General features: G+C 49.9%; 1 protein-coding gene across 1 annotated transcript; it reads right to left on the bottom strand.

Annotated features, from left to right (window-relative positions):
- Positions 1-29: 29 nt before the first annotated feature.
- LBH (LBH regulator of WNT signaling pathway) lies at positions 30-26,185 on the bottom strand. The gene is made up of 3 exons (XM_032391592.1): positions 25,961-26,185; positions 23,266-23,368; positions 30-2,571 (listed from the first exon to the last, which is right to left on the bottom strand). The coding sequence occupies exons 1-3, from the start codon at positions 25,984-25,986 to the stop codon at positions 2,383-2,385; spliced, it is 318 nt and encodes a 105-aa protein (XP_032247483.1). The 5' UTR covers positions 25,987-26,185; the 3' UTR covers positions 30-2,382.

Raw genomic sequence — 26,185 nt, 5'->3', positions numbered from 1 at the left:
GGAAACCAGACCAGAGTGGAAAGCATTTTCAAACTTTATTTACAACTGTCACAGTGACAAAAAGTAGTTCGGAAAAAAAAATGCTAGTTTCTCCCTGAGCCTCAAAAAAGAACAGATAGAAGTTACAGGAGGTTCATCTTACAACAGGCATTTTTACTGAAATACTAGGGTTGTTTTTTTTTTTTTTTTAATACGATCAGTTAGAAATACACACAAGTTACTTAAAAAAAAAAAAAAAATAGGAGGCCAGACAGGAGCTCAGCCACTTGTCCAAGAGTGGCTGGGTCCCTCCCACAGGCTCGCTGCTGCAGGGCCTGACTCGAATTGTCAGCCCCCGGCCTGTCAGACTCCAAAGGGTCATACAAAGGTGTCTAGCGACCAGCAAAATAATAAGTCACCCCCATAAACACACATATACACAAAGTAGATTTGTTATGCAGTTTACAAGCACGTTCCCATCACACGGCAAGACCAGGACAGATGAGAGGGACACAGAAACACAGGATTTTAAAAGGCAAGACCCCATCCACGAAGGGAGGCAGGTGCGGGCTGAGACATGCTGCTGTGAGGGAATGAGGAAGGAGGGAGGACTCTCTGCAGCCCGAACAGAACCAGCGGGAGCACGAGAGAGACGCCCTGGCGGAACAGGCTGCGGGCCTCTCCCACTGCCAAGGAGCTGGAAGAAGTTATTGCCATTGGTGTGTGTAACACAAGCGGACAACACAGGGGGAGGGAGCGGGGGGCGGGGGGGAGGAGGGGTGAGCGTCAGCTTCCCAGAACCAAATCCTGCTGAGATGTCAACTGCACACCCTCATCCTGCCCCAGCTCCCCGGAACCACACTAACCTTGAGGTATTAAATACAGCTCTATGCATAAGTCCCAAACTGGGGTCAACCCACACCCACTGGGGAGCGGCCAGGGTGCCTCTGTTGGCCCAGGTCAGCCTCCAGGAGGATCTTGAGCTCACCTCTTGGCTGCACACTCGCGCCGTGAGCGAGAGAAGGTTTGAAGAGTGTGTCTTGCAACCTGCTGCTCCAGATGGTTCTTAACTCTAAGAAGCTCTAAGTCCAAGGCTAGCTTTCTTGTGCACCTGTGCCCTTACAGGGGACAGGTGAGAGGTGGGGAGGGATGAGGACCCATGCCCAGTGCTCCCTCACCGTGCCACCCACCCACCCCCGTCCGGAGCGCAAGGAGAAGCCAGGCGATGGCATGACACCTTCAGTTTCCAACTTGATCCCCAGGCTGCCATAGGAGAGCCCTGTTAGCCCCATCTGCTAATTCCCAGATTTGGGACCGCCATTAAAGCTCACCTCCCCAACAAGAAACAGAAAGAGTCTCCTCTGCACTCAGCTCCCACCAGAAAAACGGGCCAGGAGCCCACATGGGAGTGGGTGCGGCCGCTGGTCAGGCTGGGAACTGCCCCTGCCTGACTGCTCCGCCCAGGGGCTGCAGAGGTGATGCCAGGGAGAAGGAGGGCGGCCTGGTAGAGCCAGAGCTCTGTGCCTCTGCTCAGAATAGAGCAAGCCTGGGGGAGCAGGGGGGAGGGAGCTTCGTGTCCAAGCGTCCACCTCGGTCCTCCCACAAGGGTGGGAAGTGCTCCCGCCACTCCCGAAGGGCCGGGGGAGGGCAAAAGGATAAATCAGGAGAGAGAAGCTCAAGAGTGCTGCCTCTTAAGAAACCTCCAGAACCTGTCACAGCTGGAGCAGAGGGTGGGGGAGGGGCAGGGAGTCCTTCTTTCCCACGCTTGCCTCCAGCCGGCTTTGCAGGCGGCCAGTTTCTACTGCTCTTCTTTGCCAGCCTCCCGTGAACAGACCAACACAGCTGAAATAAAAACAAAGGCTGGTGGTGGGCAGAGCTGGAGAGAGAGAGGAACGCGTTGTTTTCGGATGCCCGCGGGCGGGCAACTTCCTGGCTACACTCCTCTGCTCGCTGCTTCCTTTCAAACGGTGTATTTTCTCTTCCCATCTCCTGTCTCCCGTTTGTTCTCTTACCCTGAATGTTCCCTGCTCGCGATGCACATCTCCCTCCCCCGCCCCCCCAGAGCCCACTGGAATCCCACGGCTGCCTCTAGCCTGCGCAGGTTCAGATACCGATCTCAAAGATGCACCACTTCCCCGCACCCCCCACCCCTGCTCTAAGCAGCTTCCTTTCTCAGAAGGCCTTGCAAATTGTCGCAGAGGGCTCCACTGCCCAGCACATTTCAAAAAAAGAAAAGAAAAGAAAAGAAAACCAGCTCGGTGATTTGCAGGTGCAAAACGGAAGCCATCATTTGACATTTTCAGAACTATTGTGGCTCACTCCCTTCTTCCATCACAATGGGAAAGAACACAGTTCAGGGACAGATGCCGTCTGGTGTAGCCCCCGAGGGAGTCGACAGGGACTCTATTGCTCCTTGTTGTCTTTCTCTGTCTCTTCACAGTTGTCCTGCTCATCCTCCTGGACCAAGAACTCCTCGGGGGGCCACCGGAGCTCCCCGCTCTCCACCTCGCCCTCCGTGGGCTCCACCACGATGGAGGGCAGGCGGTCTTTGAGCTTGCAGCAGCGGTCGAAATCTGACGGGTCGGGGAAGATCTGAAAGAAAAGCAGAGCGAGTCCCGGTCACCTACAGTACAGGAAAAGAGAAATCCCGTTCCTCTGCTGCACATACACGTGGAGAACTGAGCCCCCCCTGAGTGCCAGCACCCATGCCAGGCTCTCGGGACACCGGGAGGGAGCCCTAAGGCGGGAGCCAGGGAGCACATTCTGGGGCCACCCAGGAAACCGTCCCTTGGCAGACTTTAATCCTGAAGCTGCAAGTGTTCAGGGCAGTGCCCCTAAATTTGTGGTGTTGCTCTGTTCATACCTTTTCTTGTCTTTTATTTTCAGATAAAAGAACTTAAAATCATGTGATCCACAGTAGGCCACACCTGCCTGCAGGCAGCACGTCACCCCGGCAGCCCAAAGCACGTCACAGGTACCTTAGCACTGGCTGCCTCCCAGGGCAACCAGCAGCGCCTAGTCCCAGGTGCTTTACACATATCCTTTGAACCAATACGGTCGTGCTGAAAACACCTGCTGCTAATACTATCTTAAAGACTCCCAGGTTTGAAGAAGGAGGTGGCCCAAACTATACAGCCTGGAAATGAGTGGTGGAGGAATGAGATTCAAACCCAGGTCCATCTGAGCCCCGTGCCCATGCCCCGATAACACCCCGCCCCTCACATGGATGGGTCCTGATCTCGCTGCGACTATAAAGTCAAGGCCAAATCAGGGTTGATCAGGGACATTTGCTGGCGTGGCCCCAGTCACAGGCAAGCCATGAACAGAATTCTAGGCTCCTTTTTCACCTGTGAGCAGCTCTTGGCTCCTTGACGGTTCTATACCTGGAAGTCTCTTCAGAGTCCCGTCAATGAGGCTTCTTTTTTTAATGCCTACTGTGTGTCCTGCCCAGCACTGGGAGAAACCCCGCACCAGGCCATGAGGGGCTTTGCGGATTCCCTGTGCACACCGTGCCCTGTGACTGCAGCTGACCCAATTCTTGGCCCAGTAGCTTAAGTACTTAATCCGATGGGCTGCTGGTCCCTTGCCATCCGCAGCCCTCGGTGACACACCCAAGACCCGGAGAGAGGAGCCTCTGTCCGGGACACTGAGGCTCACAGAACACAGACGTTGAGAGCCACATGGCGTCCTCAAGGCTATCTCTTCCAATCTCTCCATTTGGTAGATGAGGAAACCAAGGGCCAGAGGGGACAAGGGACTTGCTCAAGGTCACACAGCTTGTTAATGGCAAGAGAAAGGAAAGCAAAAATCGGGAGTGGGTGGAGACACATTTGCAGAGGGCCTGGGCCAGATCAAGACAGTCCCCCAGCAACAGGCAAGTGTCCTGTATTCTCAGAAGGGAGAAGAAATGCTCTCCTACAAACTCAGGGCTTCCCAGCTCCTGTGGTGCCCAATCTCACGGCACCCCAGCCCCAAGCAGTGCTGGCTCGGTCACAGGCCACGTCACAGGCCACGTGGGGCTTTCGGGAATCACAGGGCCTCAACAAAACCTCCCCAATCCCTGGGGCGCCTGGGTGGCTCAGTCGTTAAGCATCTGCCCTCGACTCAGGTCATGGTCCCAGGGTCCTGGGATCCAGTCCTGCATCGGGCTCCCTGCTCAGAGGGAAGCCTGCTTCTCCCTCTCCCACTCCCCCTGCTTGTGCTCTCTCTCTCGTTGTGTCTCTGTCAAATAAATAAAATCTTTAAAAAAAAAAAAAACCTCCCCAATCCCTGCAGACAAGTGATTATTAACCATTTATCCAATAAAGCCCTATTGCTGGGGATTAAGCCTTAAGCCAGCTGCACAACCAGGCATCATTAAAGACTTAACAGGCTCATAAAAAGTATGGTAATGGCAGCCAGGAGGAAAACAAGCCAGAGGAGGGGCCAGACGAGTTGGGGAGAAAGGAGGCATGGGGAGAGGGACCCCCACTCCAGCCTTTCTCTTCCTGATGCAGCCGACCCCACGGTTCCGCACTGGGACCGTGCTGTGCACACACAGCCGATGTGCCGAGCAGGGCAAGTGGTCTCTTTGGGCCCCTCCTCACTGCCCTCACCTGGAGCTGGAGGCCCTGCATGGGGGTGAAACACAGGTGCCTTCCATGCACGGGCTTTGCGAGCGAGCAAGGGGAAATCCAGCAAGTGGAAAGCACACTACAGTTTGCAAAGCTCTTTTGGATGTCACCTAATGTCGGCCTGACCACGCCCAAGGAGCAGTGAGATCCTTGGCTCTGACGGACACATGTAAGAGCCAGGATTCAAACCTAGATCTGCTGTTTTCAGTGCCTGTGCCTTTTGAAAAGTGAATGGATGCCCATTTTACAGACTGCAAACTGACCAGGGAGGGTGGGCAAGACTCTGGGCTTCAACTGCCCATCCAGCTTAGGTGCCAGGATGACCTCTGGGCAGCTCAATCTAGAAGGTGAGCTTCCCAGTCTAGACAGTTCTTCTAAATCTTCAGGACCTGAGACAGAGCTATGAAATATCAAAAGGAGACGGACACCTGGATCAGTGCAGACCTGGGCCCCTGCATTTACCCTCTGACCTACCTGCCTCTACCCTCTGACCTACCTGTGACGTCCCAGCAACTGGATTCTAATTATGATCACCCGAGCCAAGGAAGAGCGGAAGGGACAAGACACAGAGAGGCCAGGTGCAAGAGAAGGGGGAGGAGCACGGTGGGAGTGGAGAGCGTGTAATTTTGTTTCAGGCTGGGAATAGGCCTTTAACTAAAATTAGGGGGGAAAGATGTTAAAAAGATGATGGTGGGGGCGCCTGGGTGGCTCAGTCGGTTAAGCGTCTGCCTTCGGCTCAGGTCATGATCCCAGAGTCCTGGGATCGAGCCCCGCATCGGGCTCCCTGCCCAGCGGAAAGCCTGCTTCTCCCTTTCCCACTCCCCCTGCTTGTGTTCCCTCTCTTGCTGTGTCTCTCTCTGTCAAATAAATAAACAAAATCTTAAAAAAAAAAAAAAAGATGATGGTGGTGACGGAAGAGAAGTCAGGCAAATTTGCTGGGTAGAATCTCAACCTTCACAATAATCCTATTAAGTATGTAGTAGTGTGAGCCCTATTCTATAGAGGCGGACACTGAAGCACAGAGAAAGCAAGTGACTTACTCAAGGTAACACAGTTAGGAAGTGGCTGCATGGGGACCTGAACTCAGACCTGTAGGACTTCAAATAAGCTGTTCATTTGATAACACATTGTGTAGAGCCACAGACCCCAGATTCTCACTGTGTCTTTGACGTCACTTCCGTAACCCCGATCAAGTCCTCCTAACTGCCCGTGACTCAGTTTCTCCTTTTGAAAAGCAAAGTGACCTTCCTGTCTCACTAGATGGGTACAAGTTCTTGGCAAACACAAAGATGAGGACATATGCTGAATTAAAATTGGAATGTCCTGGGTGCCTGGGTGGCTCAGTCGTTAAGCGTCTGCCTTCGGCTCAGGTCATGATCCCAGGGTCCTGGGATCGAGTCCCACATGGGGCTCCCTGCTCGGCGGGAAGCCTGCTTCTTGTCCCACTCCCCCTGTTTGTGTTCCTGCTCTCGCTATCTCTGTCTCTGTCAAATAAATAAAATCTTTAAAAAATAAAATAAAATAAAATTGGAATGTCCTCTTTGGAGCTGTTTCAACAAGACGACAGTCAGTAAGTATTCAATCTCCAAGCAAGAGGTGGTAATACTCACATGGTAACTAAAATAACTCCAAACAATGCCTTGCATACCAGGAGCTGCACAGTTAAGTCTTTTAAGTTGTTGGGGGAAGTCTGAGCAGTGAACTTCTGATACTGCTCAGTTGCCAGAGAACTTTGCTCCCTGAATTGCTCAAAGCAGGTGCCATTAAAAAAAAAATTTTTTTTTCCTTTACAAAGCCTGCTCACTGCACTTAAAAAAAAAAAATCACTATAATAATCTCACCTTTCCAGCAAAGACTTTATTTTTTTATCAAATAATGCCAATTTATGCCTCTGAAAATTGTAGCTCTCTCCAAAGCCAAACAACATGCACTCAGAACCAATCAGCTCCTCATTTCCTCACATGCAGACAGAAAGCCTTGCACAGTGTTGCTGAGCATTCTGCCGGCACAGTCTTATCTCCAACAGCTGCTTAAGAGGCTGACCCTAAGGAGGTTGAGATTTTTCCACTAAGTCATGCTTTTTAATCATCTAGGCAGCAGAAAAATGAGAGGTTGCAACTGCAGTGTGACGGGGTAGGGAAGGCGGTGGAAAAAAGGACTCGAGTCGGACTTGCCAAGCACATGACAGGTAGGGCTGGGGCGGTAGGCCAGCCTGGCATGCTGTTTGCCTGCAGGAGCTGGCAGGGAATAAAGAACCACCCCTGCTCCAAAGAGAAACTGCTTCTGGTTAAACCTCTTACTCCAATGTGCACCTTCTCTCTGGACTGGGGAAGGGGGAAAAAAAAAATCCTTTTCTCTTCCCTCTGCAGCAAAGACTCCTTTCCAAGAGGTCCAGAATGGAAAATGGGAGGCTCTGAGAAGCATTTCCCACCCTAAGCCCCACAGAGGGCAGGGCAGATCTAGAAGCATCCATCCCCAGCTGTGATTCTCTCAGCCCTGCCCTTCCCTCCTTCTGCCAACACTGGACTCCACATCCAGCTACCCAGCTGTCACACTCGGCTGCCACGGCTGATGGCTTGGATGAAGCTCATAGACACCCAGCTCCTTCCTTTGCAAATGGAGTGAAGTCTTGAAGATCACACACACGGTCCCGGCTGGGTCCTGCACGTCCCACTGTGTAGGAACGGCAGGCGTGCAAACTTGGCGCTCGTGAATCTTACAGAGGACACTTCTTCAGAGGCCTCCTTTGCCGGGTGGCCTCTAATCCCAACAGGCCCTGACATTTTGGGAACTCACATGGGTTCACTTGAAAGGTCGAGGGAGCTTTAGGACCTTCTCTGAGGAAGAAATGCTCTGTGAGATGAACCGTGGACGCCAAAATACTGGCATTTCTGGCTGTGTAGATTAGAGCTGTCCACTGGAACTTTCTGTGATGGTGGAAATGTTCTCTAGCTGCACAAGGCCACATACGGCTATTGAGCCCTCGAAATGAGGTTAAATTGTTAAATTTTCTTTTAGTAATGTAAATTTATCTGATATGTGTAAATATAATATAAATTTAAATGTAAACAGTTGCATGTGGCTAGTGGCTGGTGCAGCGGGCAGTGCAAACATTAATAATTAAATATGAGGACCATGAAAGCAGGGTTGTCCAGGAAAACGGCTCAGGAGGTTTGGTTGATGGGCCAACGTGGGCAGCCTCACAGCAGAAGTCTGGGGTTGGGGGGTGAGGAATTAGTCAGAAGGCTTTTTGCTTAAGTATAAGAGTTGCTGGTCAGTCAGCTCCCATTTCACCCACGGAAGGGGGACTGAAAGGTAATATCAGATCTCCAAAGGCCTGAAATTTGGGGGCCTAGCTATCAACTGTCTGCCTCTAAGCCAGGTGACCTAAACCTCGCTGCCTCTGCGGTGGGGAGAGGAGAGATGTCTGGCACCTGGGATGGAAAATGTGAGCAATTCTGGGTGAAGCAGCCCTCCCCTGAGTGCACGCATCCCTCAGCCATCATTCCTGACAAACAACTCGAGCTGGCCACAAAGAGGGCCGAGGGCTCAGCAAAGAGCCGAGAGATGCTAATAGGGAAAGCGGACACCAGCGGGAGCAGGAGATGAAAGGTGGCAAACTGGACACACAAAGGGCTCATTACCAGCTCTGCAAGCTGAGACCTCCGGAGCGTGGGCATCTTGCTCCTCTTTGCTGGGCTCTAACAGAAGGATGAGGTGTGCTGGGGTGGGGTGGAGAGGGGAGGTAGGGCAGAGGGCCTGAGGTGAATCACCAGGCAATCCCCAAGGCGCTGAGAGGGATCTGCCTCTGCACACAAAATCATGCAGTGAGCCTCGCCCCTCTCTGGTTCCAGAGGGGGAATAATCAACCTCAAACCTGCAATGGAAATTCCCACTCCCACTGGTGGTAGACCAGGAGTCTGAAAAATTGGGCTTTTACTTTACCCCTGTGTCTTATTATCTCTGTGACCTTGATCAAGTCGTTTTAACTTCTCTGAGCTTCAGTTGCCTCCTGAGTGAAACAAGGAAGGGATTTCTTCTACTTTATAGTATTGTTGGAAGGATTACATGCTCCTGCATGTTGAGTGCCACATAGTACCCAAGGGGCTCGAAGCCGTGGTGGCCCATTTCCCTCCTGTCTTCATCTATAGATTGGGATTAATGTTAATCCCCATCTCATAGGGCTTTGGGGAGAATCAAACACAGGTATGTGTGAACATGTTCTGTAAACTTTAAATTCCTAATGATGGTTCTTATTAGGTAAAACTGGGGTCCCCAAGGAGCATTTAGAGTGAGGGACTGAAAAGTCAATAGTCCCAACGGCTTGGGCCAGGAGCAAGTGAGCAGCACTCCTGGGCTTGCACTCAACAATTCTAGACCAGGTTCTTTGGAGAAATGGGTTTGACTTCACTTCTCTCCCAGTGTTTCTGTTTTTCCAGGGCATGGGTTAGGCCAGGCAGAACAAAAGCCACTGTCTTGTCCAGATCCTGGTCTTCAGTGCAAGCCCCTGCAGCTAGCGATCTTCCCATTATGCACCTCCACACCCCCACCCCCCAGCCCACTCCAGGGGCCTGCTGCCCAGGCCATCAGACCCCTCCTGCCCCTCAGCTTCCCAACGTCTGGGTTTCTTATTTTTCCTGCAGAACAACAATGGATTGGCCTTGTGTGTTTATTCCTTCCTAGGAGGGGCTGGTTTCTAACAATGGGCAGATCTCTACCAGCATCCTGCTCTGCCAAGGGCTGAACGAATGAGCAGCAGCTAATCCAAACGAAAAGTCACCCTGCTTTTTGTCCCCTAACAACATATGAAGGCAAGGAATATATATGTTCTTCGAAATACTTGCCTCCTGCTATTTCATCATCATCATCATAGCTATTTGCATTTTACTGACTTTTCAAAGTGAAATGTTGGTTAGTAAGAACAAAAAGAATTAGAGCAAACGGCAGAGTAGCTCCTAACTGGATTCAGGAAGAACAGTCTCATCTCCAGTCGGATGCCAGTCACCTCACTCTCCATCCCTGACGCTCTCACTCTGCTCAAATCCCCCTGGCCTGGGGCTCTGGAATATCCACCTCACCCCTTCCTACCCTTCTCTGGTGTCTCTAATCCTATAGGAGACTTGAGGAGAGATTTAAGGCTTTGTAACAACTGTTGGATCTCCTTCCTTTGGATTAAAGATGCTTAAGCCTCCAGCCCTGAAACTTAAAAGAAAAGGAAATCCTCTAGATAAACACCATCCTTCATAAACATCTCTCAAACACACACCCATCCTGCAGGTCAAGAGTTCCAAATTCCAATTAATTAGCACTAATTGCTACTGATAACTCTGGGCCCAGTGAGCTGATGGGGCTTTTGGAAGGTTAAAGAACATTTCTTAAAACTCTCTAGGGCAGTGAGAGAAAGACTGCAGTTATCTGGCATAGATGATTTCAAATACCCACATCCTATTGACTATATTATCATTGCCCTTTAGAAAGAAGACATGCCTCCCAGTCACCTCTGGGCCGCTGCGGATGACAGATCCCTTTCTCCATCCTCCTCCACTGGAACTAACCAAATGTCCCACAGCCATACCTCCTCTCAGAAAGCCCAGAATGGCACGGCTGCCATTTCCAACCATTCTCTCGTTCTTTGTTTTGGAGACAAAAATCTTGAATGTGTGGCCTAGTCCCACAGCCTTCCCACCCTTGTCTGGAATCCCCTTCCTGACCCCTTCCACGTGGCTTCCAAACACATCCCTGCATGGAAACAACTCTTTCAAGTCTCTGAGGACAGCCTTACAGGCCTGCCCCATGGCCTTTGCTCAGCTTTCACTCATCACCACTTCTGCAACACCCCACCAGGCCATCCGGCCTGCTTCAGGCGTCATGGTCTCTCCTGATTCTTATGCCCCTGCCCTGGCTCATCTGACCCATCTACCTTCATCTTCCCTGTGCCCTCCCTAGACTAGGTGTCATCCTAGGCTTCTCTTCAGACTCAGCTTCCTGGCTTCACTGGTCCATCACAGGCGGAGGATTCCCCAATCTACAGCGGCACTTCCCCCTTCCCACCTCCCATGATGGATGACATCCATCATCTCCAACTCACCTTGTCCCAAAGTGGGGTCATCAGCTAATAGACCCACCTTTCTTTAAGTTAAAAACATTGTTTCCCTCTCCCAAATAGGAATCCTTGCTTGACAGTAGGTGCTAGAAGAGAGGCCTGGAGAATTCAGTTGATCACAGCTACAGTGTTGAGGCTACAACACTGAAACGAACAGGGCTGTATATCTAGAAGCGGTCTACACTAGCAGGGAGGTGATGGCCCTGCTGTCCTCTGATCACACATAGTCTTCCTGTTCGGTCTAGAGCAGCGCTTCTCAAAGCTCAGATCCCAAGCTCCTCTCATGGAAGAAGTGCCCACGGAGATAAAATACTTTCTAAATAATACGAAGATGTCATTTGCCTGTCCCCCTGTGCTAACACTTGCACTATGGCACGCACAGCACCGGTGGGGGAAATTGCTGGCCCCTTGGCAAGAATTAATGAATGCTGCAGCAGCAAACTGTCCTGGTGGTCATTACGTTCTTTGCCACCTCACACAATTAAAAAAAAAAAAAAAAAAAAAGGACCTAATATCCTTGATAAAGCAGTCAAAATGAATTTTTGTTAAATACTGACTCTTAAGTACATGTTGTTTTAGTGTTGTATGTGATAAAGCGGAAAGCCAGCAGACAGCACTCTGCTGCATCTCGAAGTCCCATGGTAATCTCGAGAAAAAGCACTCATGTGACTGAGTCGTCAGCTGAACTAGCCACTTTTCCCGCGGAACACCGTTTTTACTTGAAAACGTGTCTGCCCAACAAAGCATGGTTGTTTTGACTTGGGTGTTTGGGGGACATGTCCTCAAAAGTGAACAAAACAAGCACGTCACTTCGTGGAAAATGACTAACAATATTTGTTCCCAATGATAAAAATCAAACTTTCAAGCATAAATCGTATCAGCCACCATAAACTTGTCCACTCTCTAATACTTGAAGGCTTTCCTTTTTTTTTTTTTTTAAGATTTTATTTATTTATTTGACAGAGAGAGAGAGAGCGTGCACACACAAGCTGGGGGAGCTGCAGAGGGAGAGGGAGAAGCAGGCTCCCCGCTGAGCAAGGAGCCCGATGCGGGGCTTGATCCCAGGACCCCGGGATCATGACCTGAGCTGAAGGCAGATGTTTAACCGACTGAGCCACCCAGGTGCCCCACTTGAAGGCTTTCTAATGAGACTGGTAAAGGCACGAATAAATGTGACTTTCTGATGTTTTATGATGCAATGTGTCCATATTTGGAAGATCTATCTTACTCAGTGAACATGTATTTTCCAAATGATCAACACACCACATTACAAAACCAAACATGGGCAAAAGACGCATTCGAAGTGCCAGACAGACTGCTGGATTTGAATGAAGAGCACAAAAACCCCATTGATAAGGTTTCAGATTCCACGTTGCTGCTAACCTTTAAGAAACTACCACTTGTTGAGTTTTGGTGAAATAGCAAAGAAAAATATCTGAATAAGGCTATGAAGATATTTCTTCCTTTTCTTAACTTTTCTAACAGATCTTGCATGGGCCAGATTGTCTTCATTTACTTCAACCAACACGTATGGCAACAAATTGAATGCAGAAGCAGATATGAGAGTCTAACCATTTTCTGTTAAGCCAGATATTAAACAAATTTGCAAAAAAAAATATGAAACAATGCTTTTCTTCTCACTAAACTTTGGTTTGGGTTTGGTTTTGAAAACATATTTATCTTTATTAAAAACTGTTATTTAGGGGCACCTGGGTGGCTCAGTCGTTAAGCATCTGCCTTCAGCTCATGTCATGATCCCAGAGTCCTGGGATCGAGCCCTGCATCGGGCTCCCTGCTCGGCGGGAAGCCTGCTTCTCCCTCTCCCACTCCCCCTGCTTGTGTTCCCTCTCTCACTGTGTCTCTCTCTGTCAAATAAATAAATAAAATCTTTAAAAAAAATAAAAAATAAATTAAAAAAATAAAATTGTTATTTGTATTAACATGTAATGGTTTTACTGTTATTTTAAAGGGATTAAAACATGAAAATTTTAAACACTCCATTTTAATATCAAAAGACATAACCCACATAAACAAATATCTCTGGGGGTCCTAAATAATTTTTAAAGAATGTGAAAGGGGCTGAGATCAAAACATTTGAGAACTGCTGCCCTAGAGAAAAAAACACCCTCCAGAGGATGACCACATTAAGTCAAGGTTGACGGAAGGTATGTTTTAAGACTGGGAAAGATCTGAGGGGAATATAAAGTTGCCTTCAACAGCTAGAAGGCTGACATGAGGAAAAGAGAGCAGATTTTTTAAACTCCAGTGGGCGGATCTAGGATCAGGATAGAGGATTTCACCTCATTATACAACATTCTAACAAAAATGATAGAATCCACTCTCTCCCGTATAGATGGGGAAATCGAGGCCAAAAAGAAGGGATGTGAGTTTCCTGAGGTGACAGAGGTAGGAGCAAAGCCAAGATTAGAAACCAGTTATCCAGATTTGTAGCCCATAAGCCCATGTGCTGAGAGGTTCTGAAATTCACGTCCCTGATTATGTCCAAAGAACACCTACGTGACCCAATGCCACCCTCCTGTCACGTGCACTCCCACATCTGAGATGCCCTAGTGCCAGTTTGAGTCCACCCATTTGTCTACTCTCTAAAAGAATCTGGAAAAACCCTGTGTCCTTCCACATGTTTTTAAATTGACATCTAAAACTTCTGATATATTACAAACATTAACATTTTAAAATAGAACTTTTATACCACTCTTTTAAATGCACCCAATGCCTTATAAATACCAAAGCAACTTGGTATCAACCATCACCCATGAAAAAACTCACACACAGGGCGCCTGGGTGGCTCAGTTGGTTAAGCATCTGCCTTTGGTTCAGGCATGATCCCAGGGTCCTGGGATGGAGCCCCATGTCTGGCTCCCCGCTCCACGGGGAGTCTGCTTCTCCCTCTGCCTCTGCCCTTCCCCCCCACCCCACCCCCGGCCCCCAGCTCATGCTCTCTAATAAATAAATAAAATCTTTAAAAAAAATAAACTCATACACAAGCTCTAAAATCTTATTCTTTTCTCTGCTTGAAACTGTATCTCCATCCTACTGTTCATTAGAATTTTAATGTTTTTAGTTATTAGCTTTTTTCATACTTCTCTGCAATAAAGAGACATATTTATTATATAAATGGATAGTTAGTATTTTTATGTCAAATGACCCTAAGGCCTGTTACCAACAACAACAAATCTGGATTGGCTCCTGGCAGCTATGTATGTAACTGATCAATCAACATACCACAGGTAATTGTTACACACAAAGGTAATCTTTTTTATTGGTTTCTCCATGTGATAGATAGGCGGGATTTATGGAGCTTCCTAGGCAGTAACATGTTGAATGGCCCATTTGTTTGGTGCCCCTATGGTTTCTACACCCTGGGGAAGTCACCTTAAAAGACTCAGCAGGGCAAGAAGCAAGGGGGAGGAGGGCAAGCTTGACAGGAAGGTAGGCAAAGAAACTGGGGAAGCCCAGCTTCAGGAAATGGGATTTTAGCAAAGCAACACAAGGAGGCTGAAGATGTGGAACTAGGTTTCCCGAAAATGCTCTCTGCTGTCACATCCCTTGGAAAGTTTCTGTGAACCCCAGGGGCAGCTGTCCGCTGGTTTTAACACTCTGTTAAAACATCAAGTAGTATATACATGGAGCATCATTAAGAAGTAATTTGGCATGAGAACCCCTAATCTTAGGCTGCCAAGGAAAACAGCCAGGAAGGATCCTCATGCTTCAACTGCCACATGTGAGGGGCAAATGACCAAAGAAATACAGAAATCATGATTTAGTGTTAGCTGATCTTTAAGAATGCTTTCATCTAAGAGGAAAACCAGAGTCGAAGAAAAGAAATTCCTTCATGATAACAATAGTGATGCCAACCTCAGGAAGTTGGATACCATGGTAATTACGCCTTCATGTCCACAACCACAGTATGGCTCAATTATCTTTTTTCTTTACTCACTTGTTTAAAACATATAAAAATGAAACTCTATATCACTACAGAGATGGAAAACTAGTATTACTTGTCATAGGTAGTAACCATAAAAATATACCACCATTTCTAAAGCTTGTGTAATACCTGAACAGACTTTGTAAACCACCAGGAGTCTGTGGACCCTACTGGAACATTGGCTTGGAGCGTTTATTTGTTGCAAAGAACCTGAGGCTTGCACAGTTGTTGGGTAAAAGGCCCCTGAGTTCTGGGCCCAAAACTTCTATTATGCTCAGATCTACTTCTAAGAGCCCAGTCTATCCTGGATTCCAGGGAAGCCATATTTCTAAACCATGACCAGTCCACAAGCCAGACCTGGAACCTCGGAAGAGCAGGATGGCTTAGGGGACTACATTTGCATCTCTCCAAACTTCATGGGTCTCCAGGCGGAGGTGACTTCACTGGTCTTCCTCAAGGTCACATGGTGTTCCGATGTCATTAATAGAATAAAGGAGACAAGTAGGGCAATCGCCGACCCATATGCATCTGTAATCCCGAGTGTGTCATTATACCCATGAAGGGACAAAAACATGATCACCAGCTATTTTGCAATGCTGGCTAGATGCTGCCTAAACATCATTAGTTGTTATCATCTCTGCTCAAAATAAGCAATTAACAAACTAGAAGAAGATGTACAACATCTCCTAAACACTCTGAAATAAACCACCTTCCTGACTCTAGCCACAGAGCTCTTTCATGATCTCATGTCGATAGCTTTTACACCCCTGAAATTCTATGTGCTAGAGCTCTCCATGACAGGAGCTTCTATTTTGATAAACTTTTCTATTCGTTTTCTGTCTTTAAGGTAATATATAATCAAGAGGCTTAATGATATTGAATCTCTTTGAATTAGTAATTGTACTTCCAAGAACTTATTCCAAGGAAAGAAATCAGGTCTGTGCAGATATTTATGTAAAATGATGTTCAGAGCAGTGTTGTTTGCAGGAACAAAATATGCCACAACCTAAATATTCAGCAGTAATAAGTGGCACGTAACAAAATGAAATGCCTTTTTACAAAGAAAAACAAATGGACATAGTCACAAAATTATAGTCAGTGAAAAAAAAAATTCACTAGAGCATACACATATTTATCCCAATTTTATTTTTTTAAACATAAATGCATACAAAAATACTAGAAGTAAACATACCAAAATATTTCAGTGATAGAAATATGGATGGGTTTTTTTTGTATTTTAAATTATTCTAAATTTCTAGAAGGAATAAGTATTACCTTTATACATATAACACCCACCCACCCACCCACACACACAAACTCACACACTTAACAACTTTTGACTTAGAAACTCTGTCCTATGACTCGACTCTGAGGAAACTGTATCAACTATGGACAGAGATTGATTATATTATATAAAGATTATATATATTATATATAAAGATATATAAAGATTGATATGTAAATTATTACATTATTTATAAGAGGGAAAATGGATATAATCTAAAAGTTTTCAACAACTGGGGAACAGTAAAAAGAATCATGTCATCACTTTAGGATCTAACATTGTACACTTATTAAAAATGCTGGCTTTGAAGCATTTTTAAAGTAAGTTGTCATGATGTGATGCTGATGACTTACACACTGGTAAGTAAAAAAAAAGCAGACCACAGCTCTGTGATTTTGGCTATGTGAAAACATTAAGGGCGCTGGAAAAGAAAGGAAAAGCTGCTAAAACGTGAATAGCTGTGACGTGGGCATGGTGAGATCACGGTCATTTAGAAAACAAAAAGGTTAAAGAAAATTAAAATTCCATCACGGGCAGAGGTTACTTTTAAAATTTGAGAAGTAAGCATGAGAACAATAAAATACATACTTTATCAGTGAAAATATGAAATTACTGGAGAGGGGGGGAAAGGAAGAGAAAATTTTCCTATCATCTCAACACTCCAATCTAAGACAACCCCTATTAACATTCCACCAGCTGCCCTTTGGTCATAAGTGAGTGTGTGAGTGTGTGTACGTGTGTGCACGTGCATGCACGTGTGGGTGTTCATGGGAGTGTCTGCAAATGTGTGTGTGATGAGTACATGAGTCTTAGCAGGCAGCTCGGGCTCTGTCCACAGAGATCAGTGTGTGAGCTCGGTGCTGCCCACACGCCTTGGGCTAATAGTGACCTCCTAAATTAGAGCTTGTACACAGGGCTGTGTCTGGAAAAACACATTCAGGAATTGGGGAAAGCCAAGGATGCTTCTCAGATCCAGGGTGGACGAGTGTTCTACAAAGTAAAGGCAGGAGGTGAGTTCACGGTATACTATTAATTCTGTCTGGGAACCACCTTCAGATTCAAGTTAGGATAAGGTCAGACCTAGAAGCCAACCACCTCTGAACTGAGATTTGTGAATGCCCTTCGCGCTCAGGCCAATTCTACTTCAGGTGAGAGATCCAGAACCTTCCTTCCCACTGGCTCCAGTAAAATTTGTGGCTGAGAAACAAGTAGTCAATGCTGCTTCAGCTCAATGCTTGGGTGCCTCTTCTCTACAGTTTACCTCAAAAAGGAGCTTCTGACAGTGCAGGGCAGCTAATTCTAGCAGTCAGGGGGCCAAAGGAGCTCCTAAACTTCCCTTAAATTCAAAATGCTAGCTGCACGATAGTCTGGAGAAACTTCTGGCAAATTTTAATTTGTTTCTAAGACAGGTCTGTGCAATAAGGGGCCTCCCCCAGCTGACGAATGAAGCCGCAGACACAGGATCTGATCAAGAATCCTCCTGGGGTGGGCTCAGGGACCAGAGAAGGGCAGGTGGGGAGGCCAGAGGCAGCAGAGGCGGTCCAGCACCTCTGAACTGGAAAGGAGTGAAGGCCTGACAACTCTGAGCCCCATGTGAATGAGGGCCTGTTTTCATATCCTCCGAGGATTATTTCAGGACTTGGACCTGAAAGATCATTTCAGGACATTCACTAGACACCCAGGAATAGCTCTTGGCTCTGGTCACAAGATTCGCCACCCAAACTCAACCCTTTCCCCAACAGTACAATCCTTTCTATTCAACTTGCAAGACTGGGCTGATGTCAAGAAGATGCTGATCCTATAAAAATCTCTGCTGTGGGATGGCCACAGTAGAGGGATAGTTCTCCGTGCAGGAAAGGGAGAGGGGAAGGGGCCAATGGATCACCCCGCGCTCCTTGCGCCGCTCTGTGCAGGACGCAGGGGCCTGCGCCGCAGGGACAGAGAACAGCCTAAGACACAGCCCCTGCTCAGGGCAGTGAGGAACACACCAGCCGTGGAGAGGCGTCAGGCCGCACACAGGCCCTTTGAGAGAAGGCTGGGCTGCTCGGTTCTAGCGTGCAACACGGTGGCCAGGAAAGTGAAGAAAGCTTGTTCTCTCCCTGGCCGTGTGACAGACTCACTGTTGTGACCACAGTGTGTGTGCTGGGGGGAGGGGAGGGGGGACCCAGGGGGACGATTCCAGCCTTCTGCAGGCCCTCACCCCCGGGGGCACTCCAAAACAGTGAACATGATGTTTGTGCCAAGGCTTTGGGCCTAAGAAGGAAGGTGCCGGGTCCCTCATACAAAGTAGAGCTGATCTGAACAAGGTAGGCACTGACTCAAAAAGAGGCAGTGTGTGTCGACACAAACCCACCCAAAAACGAGGCGCTCCTTGGGCTTTGGCCCCAGGCGGCCCGAACTGCCTGTTTTGCCTCACATTATTATGAGTTGTACCAAGGAGGGAGCGGAGTGGAGGGGGTGGGAGAGGAGAAAGAAAACTTGCTGTGATTCCAGTAACATGTCGTGTCCATAGCTGGACGTGTCCTGCCAAATGCTCTGCAATTTTAGCTTTATTTCCCTCCAGGGACAACTGAGGCTTTTTAAGTCTGGTGTTGTGAAAGATGATTTCCTAGGGACCACGGGACTTCCGTGAGGCCACGCAGCAGAGCCTCCAAAACTCTTGCAAACATGTGGGGTACCACAACTGGGGGTCACCACAAGGAGGAAGAGACAGAGGCGGTGGATGGATTCCACCTGTAATGGCCCCCTGAGCAAGGCTTGTGGGGGATGGAGGCAGAGACGATGAGGAACTTGAACCGGGGGAGGAAGCTCCACCCATCAGGTATTTACTTCAACACGTGCATTTGGACGGGTGGGAACACACAGGGGGGGCCAGGCTCAGGGGGTCTTCCTAAAGAAAGGCTCCACACAGAGAGGGTTTCTGAACCGCTGCTGACTTAGAGATTAACAAGAGCCTGTTCACTGAGACAGGATTTGCTGCTTCTGATAAAGGGAAGCAGCAGGAGGAGGGTGGAGAGAGCCCGCTGCTGTTGGGCCTGGCAGACAGAGGAGACTGAGAGATCCCCGTCCAGGGAGAGGCGAGCTCTCAGCCAGCCTAGTGCTTTACCCCCGTCCTGAATGCCGAGCTACCACTCAGGCTCTCAGACTGCAAGAAGCAAATGACAGAACTGTGGCAAGAGGTCAGCCCCCCCCCCCCCCCGTCTCAACTCTCCCTCCTCCCTACAGTGCAAAAGCCAGGCTCTCCCTCCCTCTGGTCTTAGGAAGCGAAGGAAAGGATGCAGGGAAGTCCTGAGCTCTGCGGATCAAAGGGAAGGCACAGGACACGGAAGACTGTGGTGTGTGAAGAGTGAGCTCCTTCTGGTTTATAGTGCATCCTCCCCGGCTTCCCTGAGGGGAGCTCGCTGCCTGTCGGACTGGGGATGGATGTCAGGTGGTAGGAGTCTGTGACCAAGCCCAGCATAGGGAATTCAAGAGGCAGCCAGTCAGAGACACGCAAGCTGATCAGAGAGGAATTTAAAGAGCCTCGGGAAGGACAGAGCTATCAGATCTTGGTCCCGATGCTTGAGAAGGGGCAATTTTAAATGAAAACCAAGGAGCCATACCTCTATCTAGAACTTAGCGAGGGTGGTAAGATTGCAGAAGGCTCCCAGGCCGTGCTGGGGCAAGGCAGGTAGGAAGGCCAGAACACCGAGAGCCCTTGGGTCGGGGCAAGGCCAGCGTCTCCAGACAAAGGCGAAGGACCCTTCCCCGCACAGGACCCAGGCCGGGTCAGCTGCACCATGAAAGGAGACCCCATCAGAGAGGCACTCCAAAATGCTACATACTTAGAGCCCCTGGATCCAATGGAGGGCCCCGCAAGGCAGCCACTGACCTGCTTCCTTGAGTTGGGGCCAAGTAAGAAGGTGTAGGTGGCAGCCGTCCAGTGCCATAGGTGGGGGCACCATGGGAGGCCCACGAATGCAGTGAGGGGAGGGAGCCAAAGCCATCGGGGACCTAAATGTCCTCATGGCTCACTCAGCCCCAGTGAACCAGCCACTCCTCGCAGCCTGCCCAGAATGTACTCAGACTTTCGGGTAACCATTTACCCACCCACCCAGCAAGGTGCCATAATTCATGCCAAGTGCATGTGCAAACAAGGAGTTCCCATATCGAGCTGACTCTCTGAATAAATGTTAAGATGAAACAAGGCACTGGATCTGTTGATTTTTATAGATGCTCACAAAATGACACTAACTCCTAAGCATGAAAGGTAGGTCTTACCTGAATTTTCCAGGGGATAAAGATATTTATCTGAAGCCTTGGTAGGCCTGAACAGAGGAGACCCTTTAAAAACCCTAAAGTAGAAGTGAAGATGGCCAGCTTTTGGATCAGGAGATTCAACCTCACCGAAACAACCACCATTCACTTGGCAACTGCTCTGGAAAGACCTAGAGCCAGCATGCATCTTGGGCTGGGGAGGCTGATGGGCACAAAGAGGGAAAGAAGGCATCCCCTGCCCTCAGAGACTTGGGCAGGACCCATATCCTCAAAGCGCAGGGCAGCATCATTTCAGAGAACAAATGCCACAGGTGTTGCAAGAAGAAAGGTCACATCTGGGGCAGAGAAGTTAGGAAAGCTTCATTCTTGGGTAGGTCTGGAAGGTGGGGGAATGATTGACGAAGTCCAGCGTGCCTATCTATTTTACAACCTTGTCTCAAGGTCAAATCACAAGCCTGAGATCCTATTTCATCTGCCAAGTCGGGATTGATGTCTCCTTCCCACTTTCAGTTCCTTGGAAAAGCAGGGCCTGGTAAAAGCCATGTACTATTATTACCCTCAGGAAGGATGCCAAGAACAGAGTTCTGAGATGTCCCGCCCCAGATCTAAGCCCAGCCCGAGCATGCACAGAGGATGGGCTTCGGCCAGTGCCGTCCCAGAGCTCTGGTGGGAATGTGTTTAATTGCATGACACTAGCTCTGAGTGGGCCCAGAGGATATGGGTCATATGACAATTCTCAGATCAGCTGGCTGCAGAGCCCTGCAGCTGGTATAAACAGGGGCAAGCCAGGGGGGTATCTGGGCGTGCAACAAAATTAGATTAGAGATGGAGGTGCTCTCTCCCAGTCCTAATATTCTCTCAGGGCCCAGCCCCAGTCTGACCGGCCAAGCCTTCTCATGGCCATCCGTACCTGGACTGACCATGGCTTTGTGTCGCTGCCCCAGACTGCCTGTGTTCTGGGTATTACGCCCATGTTGCTTTCCCATGGGAGCCCTGGGCCCTCTGCAGAGTGCCCACCGCAGCAAGTGCCCAGGAAAAATGATGCTCTCCCCTTTCTCTTCATCAGGCAACCAGAGGACCTTTCCGAAATCTGGTGACAAGAGTGCTTTGAAGTTCTAGGTAAGATATTTTGGAAGTGGACAGTAGCCCCCACCCGGGCAGCAGGAAGAGATTTCCTGAGGGGCCGTGGGAACCGGGCTCTCAGGCCAGCACCACTAGGAGAAAGTTAGGGCTCTTTCATCAGGCGGCATCATGACATCTAGGGAGCCCAAAGGCGTTTTGATTTCCCACTGGCCGCTGCAACCCCAAGTCAGCCTTCCTCCCCCCGCGCTGCAGCCCCTTCCACCCCTTCACCTGTCCTGGCCCTCACTCGGGCAGGGTGGCCCGAAGACGGAGAAAACAGCGCTGTAGGATGTGGCCCCTTGATCCTGGGACATGTTCAAAAGAATGTAAAAAGCACACACAAGATGTACTGACGACTGTGTTTGGAAGGGTTCTGTGATGGAATGCTAAAACCCAGAACTGAGAGAAAATCTCACCTGTAACCACAAAGAGATTCGGTCTGATTCAGTGGCTTGGAAACTGGTATCCAAAAACACCCTCGCTGGGGGGCCAGGAAACTTCTACCCTCCCACAGGCTGTGGGGCCTTCGATGGTCTCTCTCAGACCCACTCTGGGGGTGGAGGGTAGAAAACCAACCAGGAAAGGGTATCCCCCTCACTTCCTTCATCTCCTCAGGCGACATGAATACTTCTTTCCAGCCAGCTAAAGGGGCTTGGCCAGACCCTGACACTGAACAGAGGGGCCTTCTTGAGCCTCCCAGTCCGAGGTGACTCTGCTGTCACCCACCAAGTTACCTTACACGAACTCAGCTTTCATCTCAGCTCTTTGATCAACCCCTTCCCCATCACATGCCCGCAGCTCCCTATTTGTTTCTTCCTTTACAAAATAAATGCCCTGGAATGGTTCTACAGAATGACTAGCCAGAGCAAGTCTAGATTCTAAGCAAGAACCAGCTCCAGGTACAGACCCATGACATATCAGAAGAGCAAGGCTTTGGAGTTTGGGTCTACTACGGTCTGAGCCTGTTCCTTTGTCTGTTAAACAGAGCAAGAACTCCCACCTCAGAGCTATGGTCAAGAGTAAATGAGTAACATTTGTAAAGTGCATGGCTCACAGCAGACATTCATTTCGTATCTGCTGAATGGGCCCATCACACCCCTTTCGTCTTCCCCAGGCCACACACCCTTTGTACACAATTTCCCTAGCTCCAAGGTCTTCCCTGAAAAATAGACTCCTTCCTCTCCCACAGTAATAACTTCGGAACTCTCCCGTTCACGCCCCCAGAGATATCAAGCTGCTGTGTAGCCCGCTGGGGGCAGCAGGTGAGTGCATAGCAGGGAGGAAGAGCACTGTGTTAGGAATCTGAAGGTCACACTTAGGGCACTTTTTGAGGTCTTCATGTATTTAACATCCATCACGCAGGATGATCTCTAATCTAGACGCCGGAAATCTGATAGCTTGCCTTTGGGGAAAGGTCTCCTCAATTCTAAGTACTTTGAACATGAACTCTGGTGGCCTCAGTGGGTCGACCATCCACCTGAGGAAGAAAGCAGCGTTTGACACAGATGTTCTTCCACCCGATCACCTTTCCCATAAGCTACCCTTCACGGTGGTGTTTCTCCTGCCAAGGCACGGCCGTGAAGGGAAGTGCTGGTCTGAACCGACGGCACAAATCACGTCCCCCCCTCGTTGCTGTGAATGTGCGAGTCCACAGCAGCCGGGATGACTAAGGAATGACATCGGCTCATGCCTACTGAACCCTTACTGTGTCCCAGGCACCATGAATGCCTTCTACCCAGCATCTCATCAAGTTGAATCTTTACCACAATCCTCTGAGGTAAGGACTATTGTTGCCCCATTTTACAGATGAAGAAACTGAGGCTTACTGGCATGAGGGGACTTTCCCAAGGTCACATAGCTGTTCCAAGTGGCACTGGGACACAGAACCACATCTGCCTCCAACCCCAGCAAGAGTCACCAGGCTCCAAAGGAGCCGGAGGGAACCCAGGACAGAACTCACCTGATAGGAAAGGCCATCCTTTCGGGGGTTGAGGCCAATCTCCTCCATGGATGGGGTGTTCATCATCACTTCAGTCATCTCGGCAGATCGCAGATAGTCGGGGCTGCCAAGAAACCCAGACCAAAAGTCAACAAACACACACACTTTCACATTCCTATCCTTGGTGCTTTCTGCTTTTAGATCAGGGGACTGTCTGGAGGCAGGATGAGAGGTGTTCAAAACAGAACTCACAGAAAAACAAGCTCACACCCTGAGGAAGTGCCTTATAAGCCCAGGGCATCGGGGCCCTCAGCCTCAGCCAACAAAGCCCTGAAACTGCCTGAAAACCGCTCTGGCAAACCTCTCTTTCCTCCTCTCTTGTACAAGTCCCCACTGGCACAGAGCACTCTGGATTTTCTTTGTGATAGTGACAGAACTAGAAAAAAACCCAAACAGTAGGTAGCTGAGTCCATCTGTCTATATTAAAACCAATTCAACCCGTCTCTAGGGGAACTGCATATTATTATTACATAATGATAACAGGTCAACCTCAGGGAAACCAAGTCCAATAATGCTGCCTTCCCAAATTCCTCTCTCTCTTCCTCTCTCTCTGGTGTTCCTTTTTGCAAAATGTCCCACTTAAAGCCCCAAGGGGTCAGCTTTCTGCAGCCTTCACATCTGCCATCCAACCCCCTTCTCTAGTCCAGCCACAGCAGCTGCAAGCTCACAGCTTGAAAAACATCCCCTGGATTAAAAGCCTTAAGGATGCATGGACTCTGATTGCAGAGGAAATTTCCAGAGGAGCCAAGCTGGCCCACCAATGGCTGACATGTGAAAGTGCTTTGTACTCTGTAAGCAGGATACAAATGTTCCATTATCCTCACTCAAACCACGGGCACATACAGGGTCCCGAATGCATAATGCCAAATAGTACATACCAGTCAGTGCACTCCCGACACAACACCCAATATTTTCACCATCATGCCTTTACACAGTTACAAAATAAATAAATGTCGGCAAGGCTTTAGACGGACTACATCTAAGGAAACAGGGGTTTCCTTAGATTCTTCTTCACTTCATCATTACTACACAGAGTAGAAACAGCATTGGATTTGGAAACAGAAGCATTAGGTCTGGTCCAGGCTCTGCCACTCGAGAGCTGTGTGATCTGGAACAAGTAATATAACCTCTCTGAGCCACAGGTGCCCTGTTTCTTACCATGATGCCAATAATGCATATATCACACTTACGCTAAATGGCTCATCTCTGGGGTGGAAAAACCGTTGCAAGCTATGAAGAGCTAATCAACTATAAAATAATTCCCAATTATTTTATTTCCCTTAATTTCTCAGGGGATAATAACCCTGATGGGCCCTAACACCCACCTTGGCAAGTTTTGAGTGGCCAGGGGCACAAAGCCTCCAGCAGCCTTCGAAGTCTCACCCACATGGCACCTGGCTGCTCACACACCAGGGAGGTGGGAGGGGAGCGGCGCCCCTAAGGAGGGGGTACGCAAGCCTCACGGGTGGGGGAATTTTTACTTTGTTCTGAGAGTTCATTTCTCTAAACAGAGCCAGGGTGGGGGAGGAGAGACAGAAGATGCTGGGCTTCCGGGCAAGGGTTAGGGTCAGGAAGGGAGGGGGGAGGGGACTCCAAAGGCGGATTCATCCCGGGCCCTGGAAAGGCTGCCGCCGACCCCCAAAGAAACGGGCCCACGGGGCTCTCGCCAGGCTCTTCGCCTGGTGTAGGGGCGCTCGCTGCTCGCTCCGGGCTGCGGCGCGGGCCCCAAAAGTTGAAGCGAGAAGCAGGAACTTCCCGGTTCCTGGGCTGAGCAGGACAGCGCGCAGTTGGAACCCGCGGGTCCGGCCCGCCGTGCCCGCACCTGAGGGCGCCCTTCCGCGCCGTCAGTGCTCCCCCGCGGCCGCTCCTCCTCTTCCCGGGCGCAGGAAGGAAGCGGCAGCCGGCGCGGCCGGGGGCCTCGCTCCGCAACCAGCGCGGCGCTCGCGGCGCATCCCTCCCGGCCCAGATCCCGGGTCCGTGCGAACGTCCTCCGCCCCCCCGGCCCGGCCCCGGATTCTTCCCGGCGGGTGAGAGCGGCTCCCCGGCCCCAGCCCGGGCCCCCACAAAGACGCATCGGGTTTTGAGGAGGAATGAGATCGAGAGGGCGCAGCTTGTGCTTGTGCTGCTGCTTGTGGCTTTCATCAGGTTCCGTGTGGGGAGAGCGTTTTTCCCCACCCCTCGAAGCTCTGCAAAAGCCGCCGCTGCACCAGCTCAGCCCCGCTGCTGCCGGCCTCGACGCGGAGACTTGCATGCAAACAAAAAGAAAAAGGGGAGGGGCCGGGGCAGAGCAGGAGCCCCCTGCGCCAGCCGGGGCGCGTGCCTCCTGCAGCCCTCCGCATTGGGGGTTCTATTAGCGGGATTCAGGCTTGATCCCTGGTTCTCCCCCCACCCCACCACCAGCACATACACACCCTCCCAGCCGTCACTTAAGTGAGGGCTTCGAGTTCACTCCCTTTGTCTGGATGCTCTCGGCACCACCGGCCCCCACCCCCACCTTTGCAACCTTGACGTTGACTCCGGCACGGGCTGGGGCGGCGGGTGAGTGCCGGCGCCCGCGCCGCCTGCTGCCCTCGCACCCGAGCCCGCAGGAGCGGGCGCCCGGGCCCCGCAGCCAGGGCCGCGAGACGGATGCCCGCCGAGGGCGCAGGATACTCACCAGTGAATGGGGAAATACACAGACATGAAGTCCGAGGGGAGGCTGACCCACGCCCTTGTGATTTAAAAACGGCCACCGCGTCCCGAGTAAGGATGTCAGGGGCGCAGACAGGCGCGGCAGGCGGCGGAGTGCGGGCACTAGGCGTTCGCCGGTCCGCCTTCCGGAGACAGCCCCGCTGCCAGCTGCGTCGGCAGAGCACACGGAGCTCTCGGTTCCCCACCGAGC

This window comes from Phoca vitulina, unplaced genomic scaffold (assembly GCF_004348235.1).
Source record: "Phoca vitulina isolate PV1807 unplaced genomic scaffold, GSC_HSeal_1.0 scaffold63, whole genome shotgun sequence".
Lineage (NCBI taxonomy): Eukaryota > Metazoa > Chordata > Mammalia > Carnivora > Phocidae > Phoca > Phoca vitulina.
Note: the sequence above shows the minus strand (reverse complement) of the source record. Positions and strands in the feature narration are given on the sequence as shown.

What these genes read in the sequence shown, in the direction of transcription:
- LBH (XM_032391592.1), bottom strand. Translation starts at nt 25,986, where the DNA reads ATGTCTGTGTATTTCCCCATTCACTG. An exon ending in GTGTATTTCCCCATTCACTG is followed by an intron (nt 23,369 to 25,960) that starts GTGAGTATCCTG and finishes GTTTCTTGGCAG; the next exon opens with CCCCGACTATCTGCGATCTG. An exon ending in AGGATGGCCTTTCCTATCAG is followed by an intron (nt 2,572 to 23,265) that starts GTGAGTTCTGTC and finishes CTTTTCTTTCAG; the next exon opens with ATCTTCCCCGACCCGTCAGA.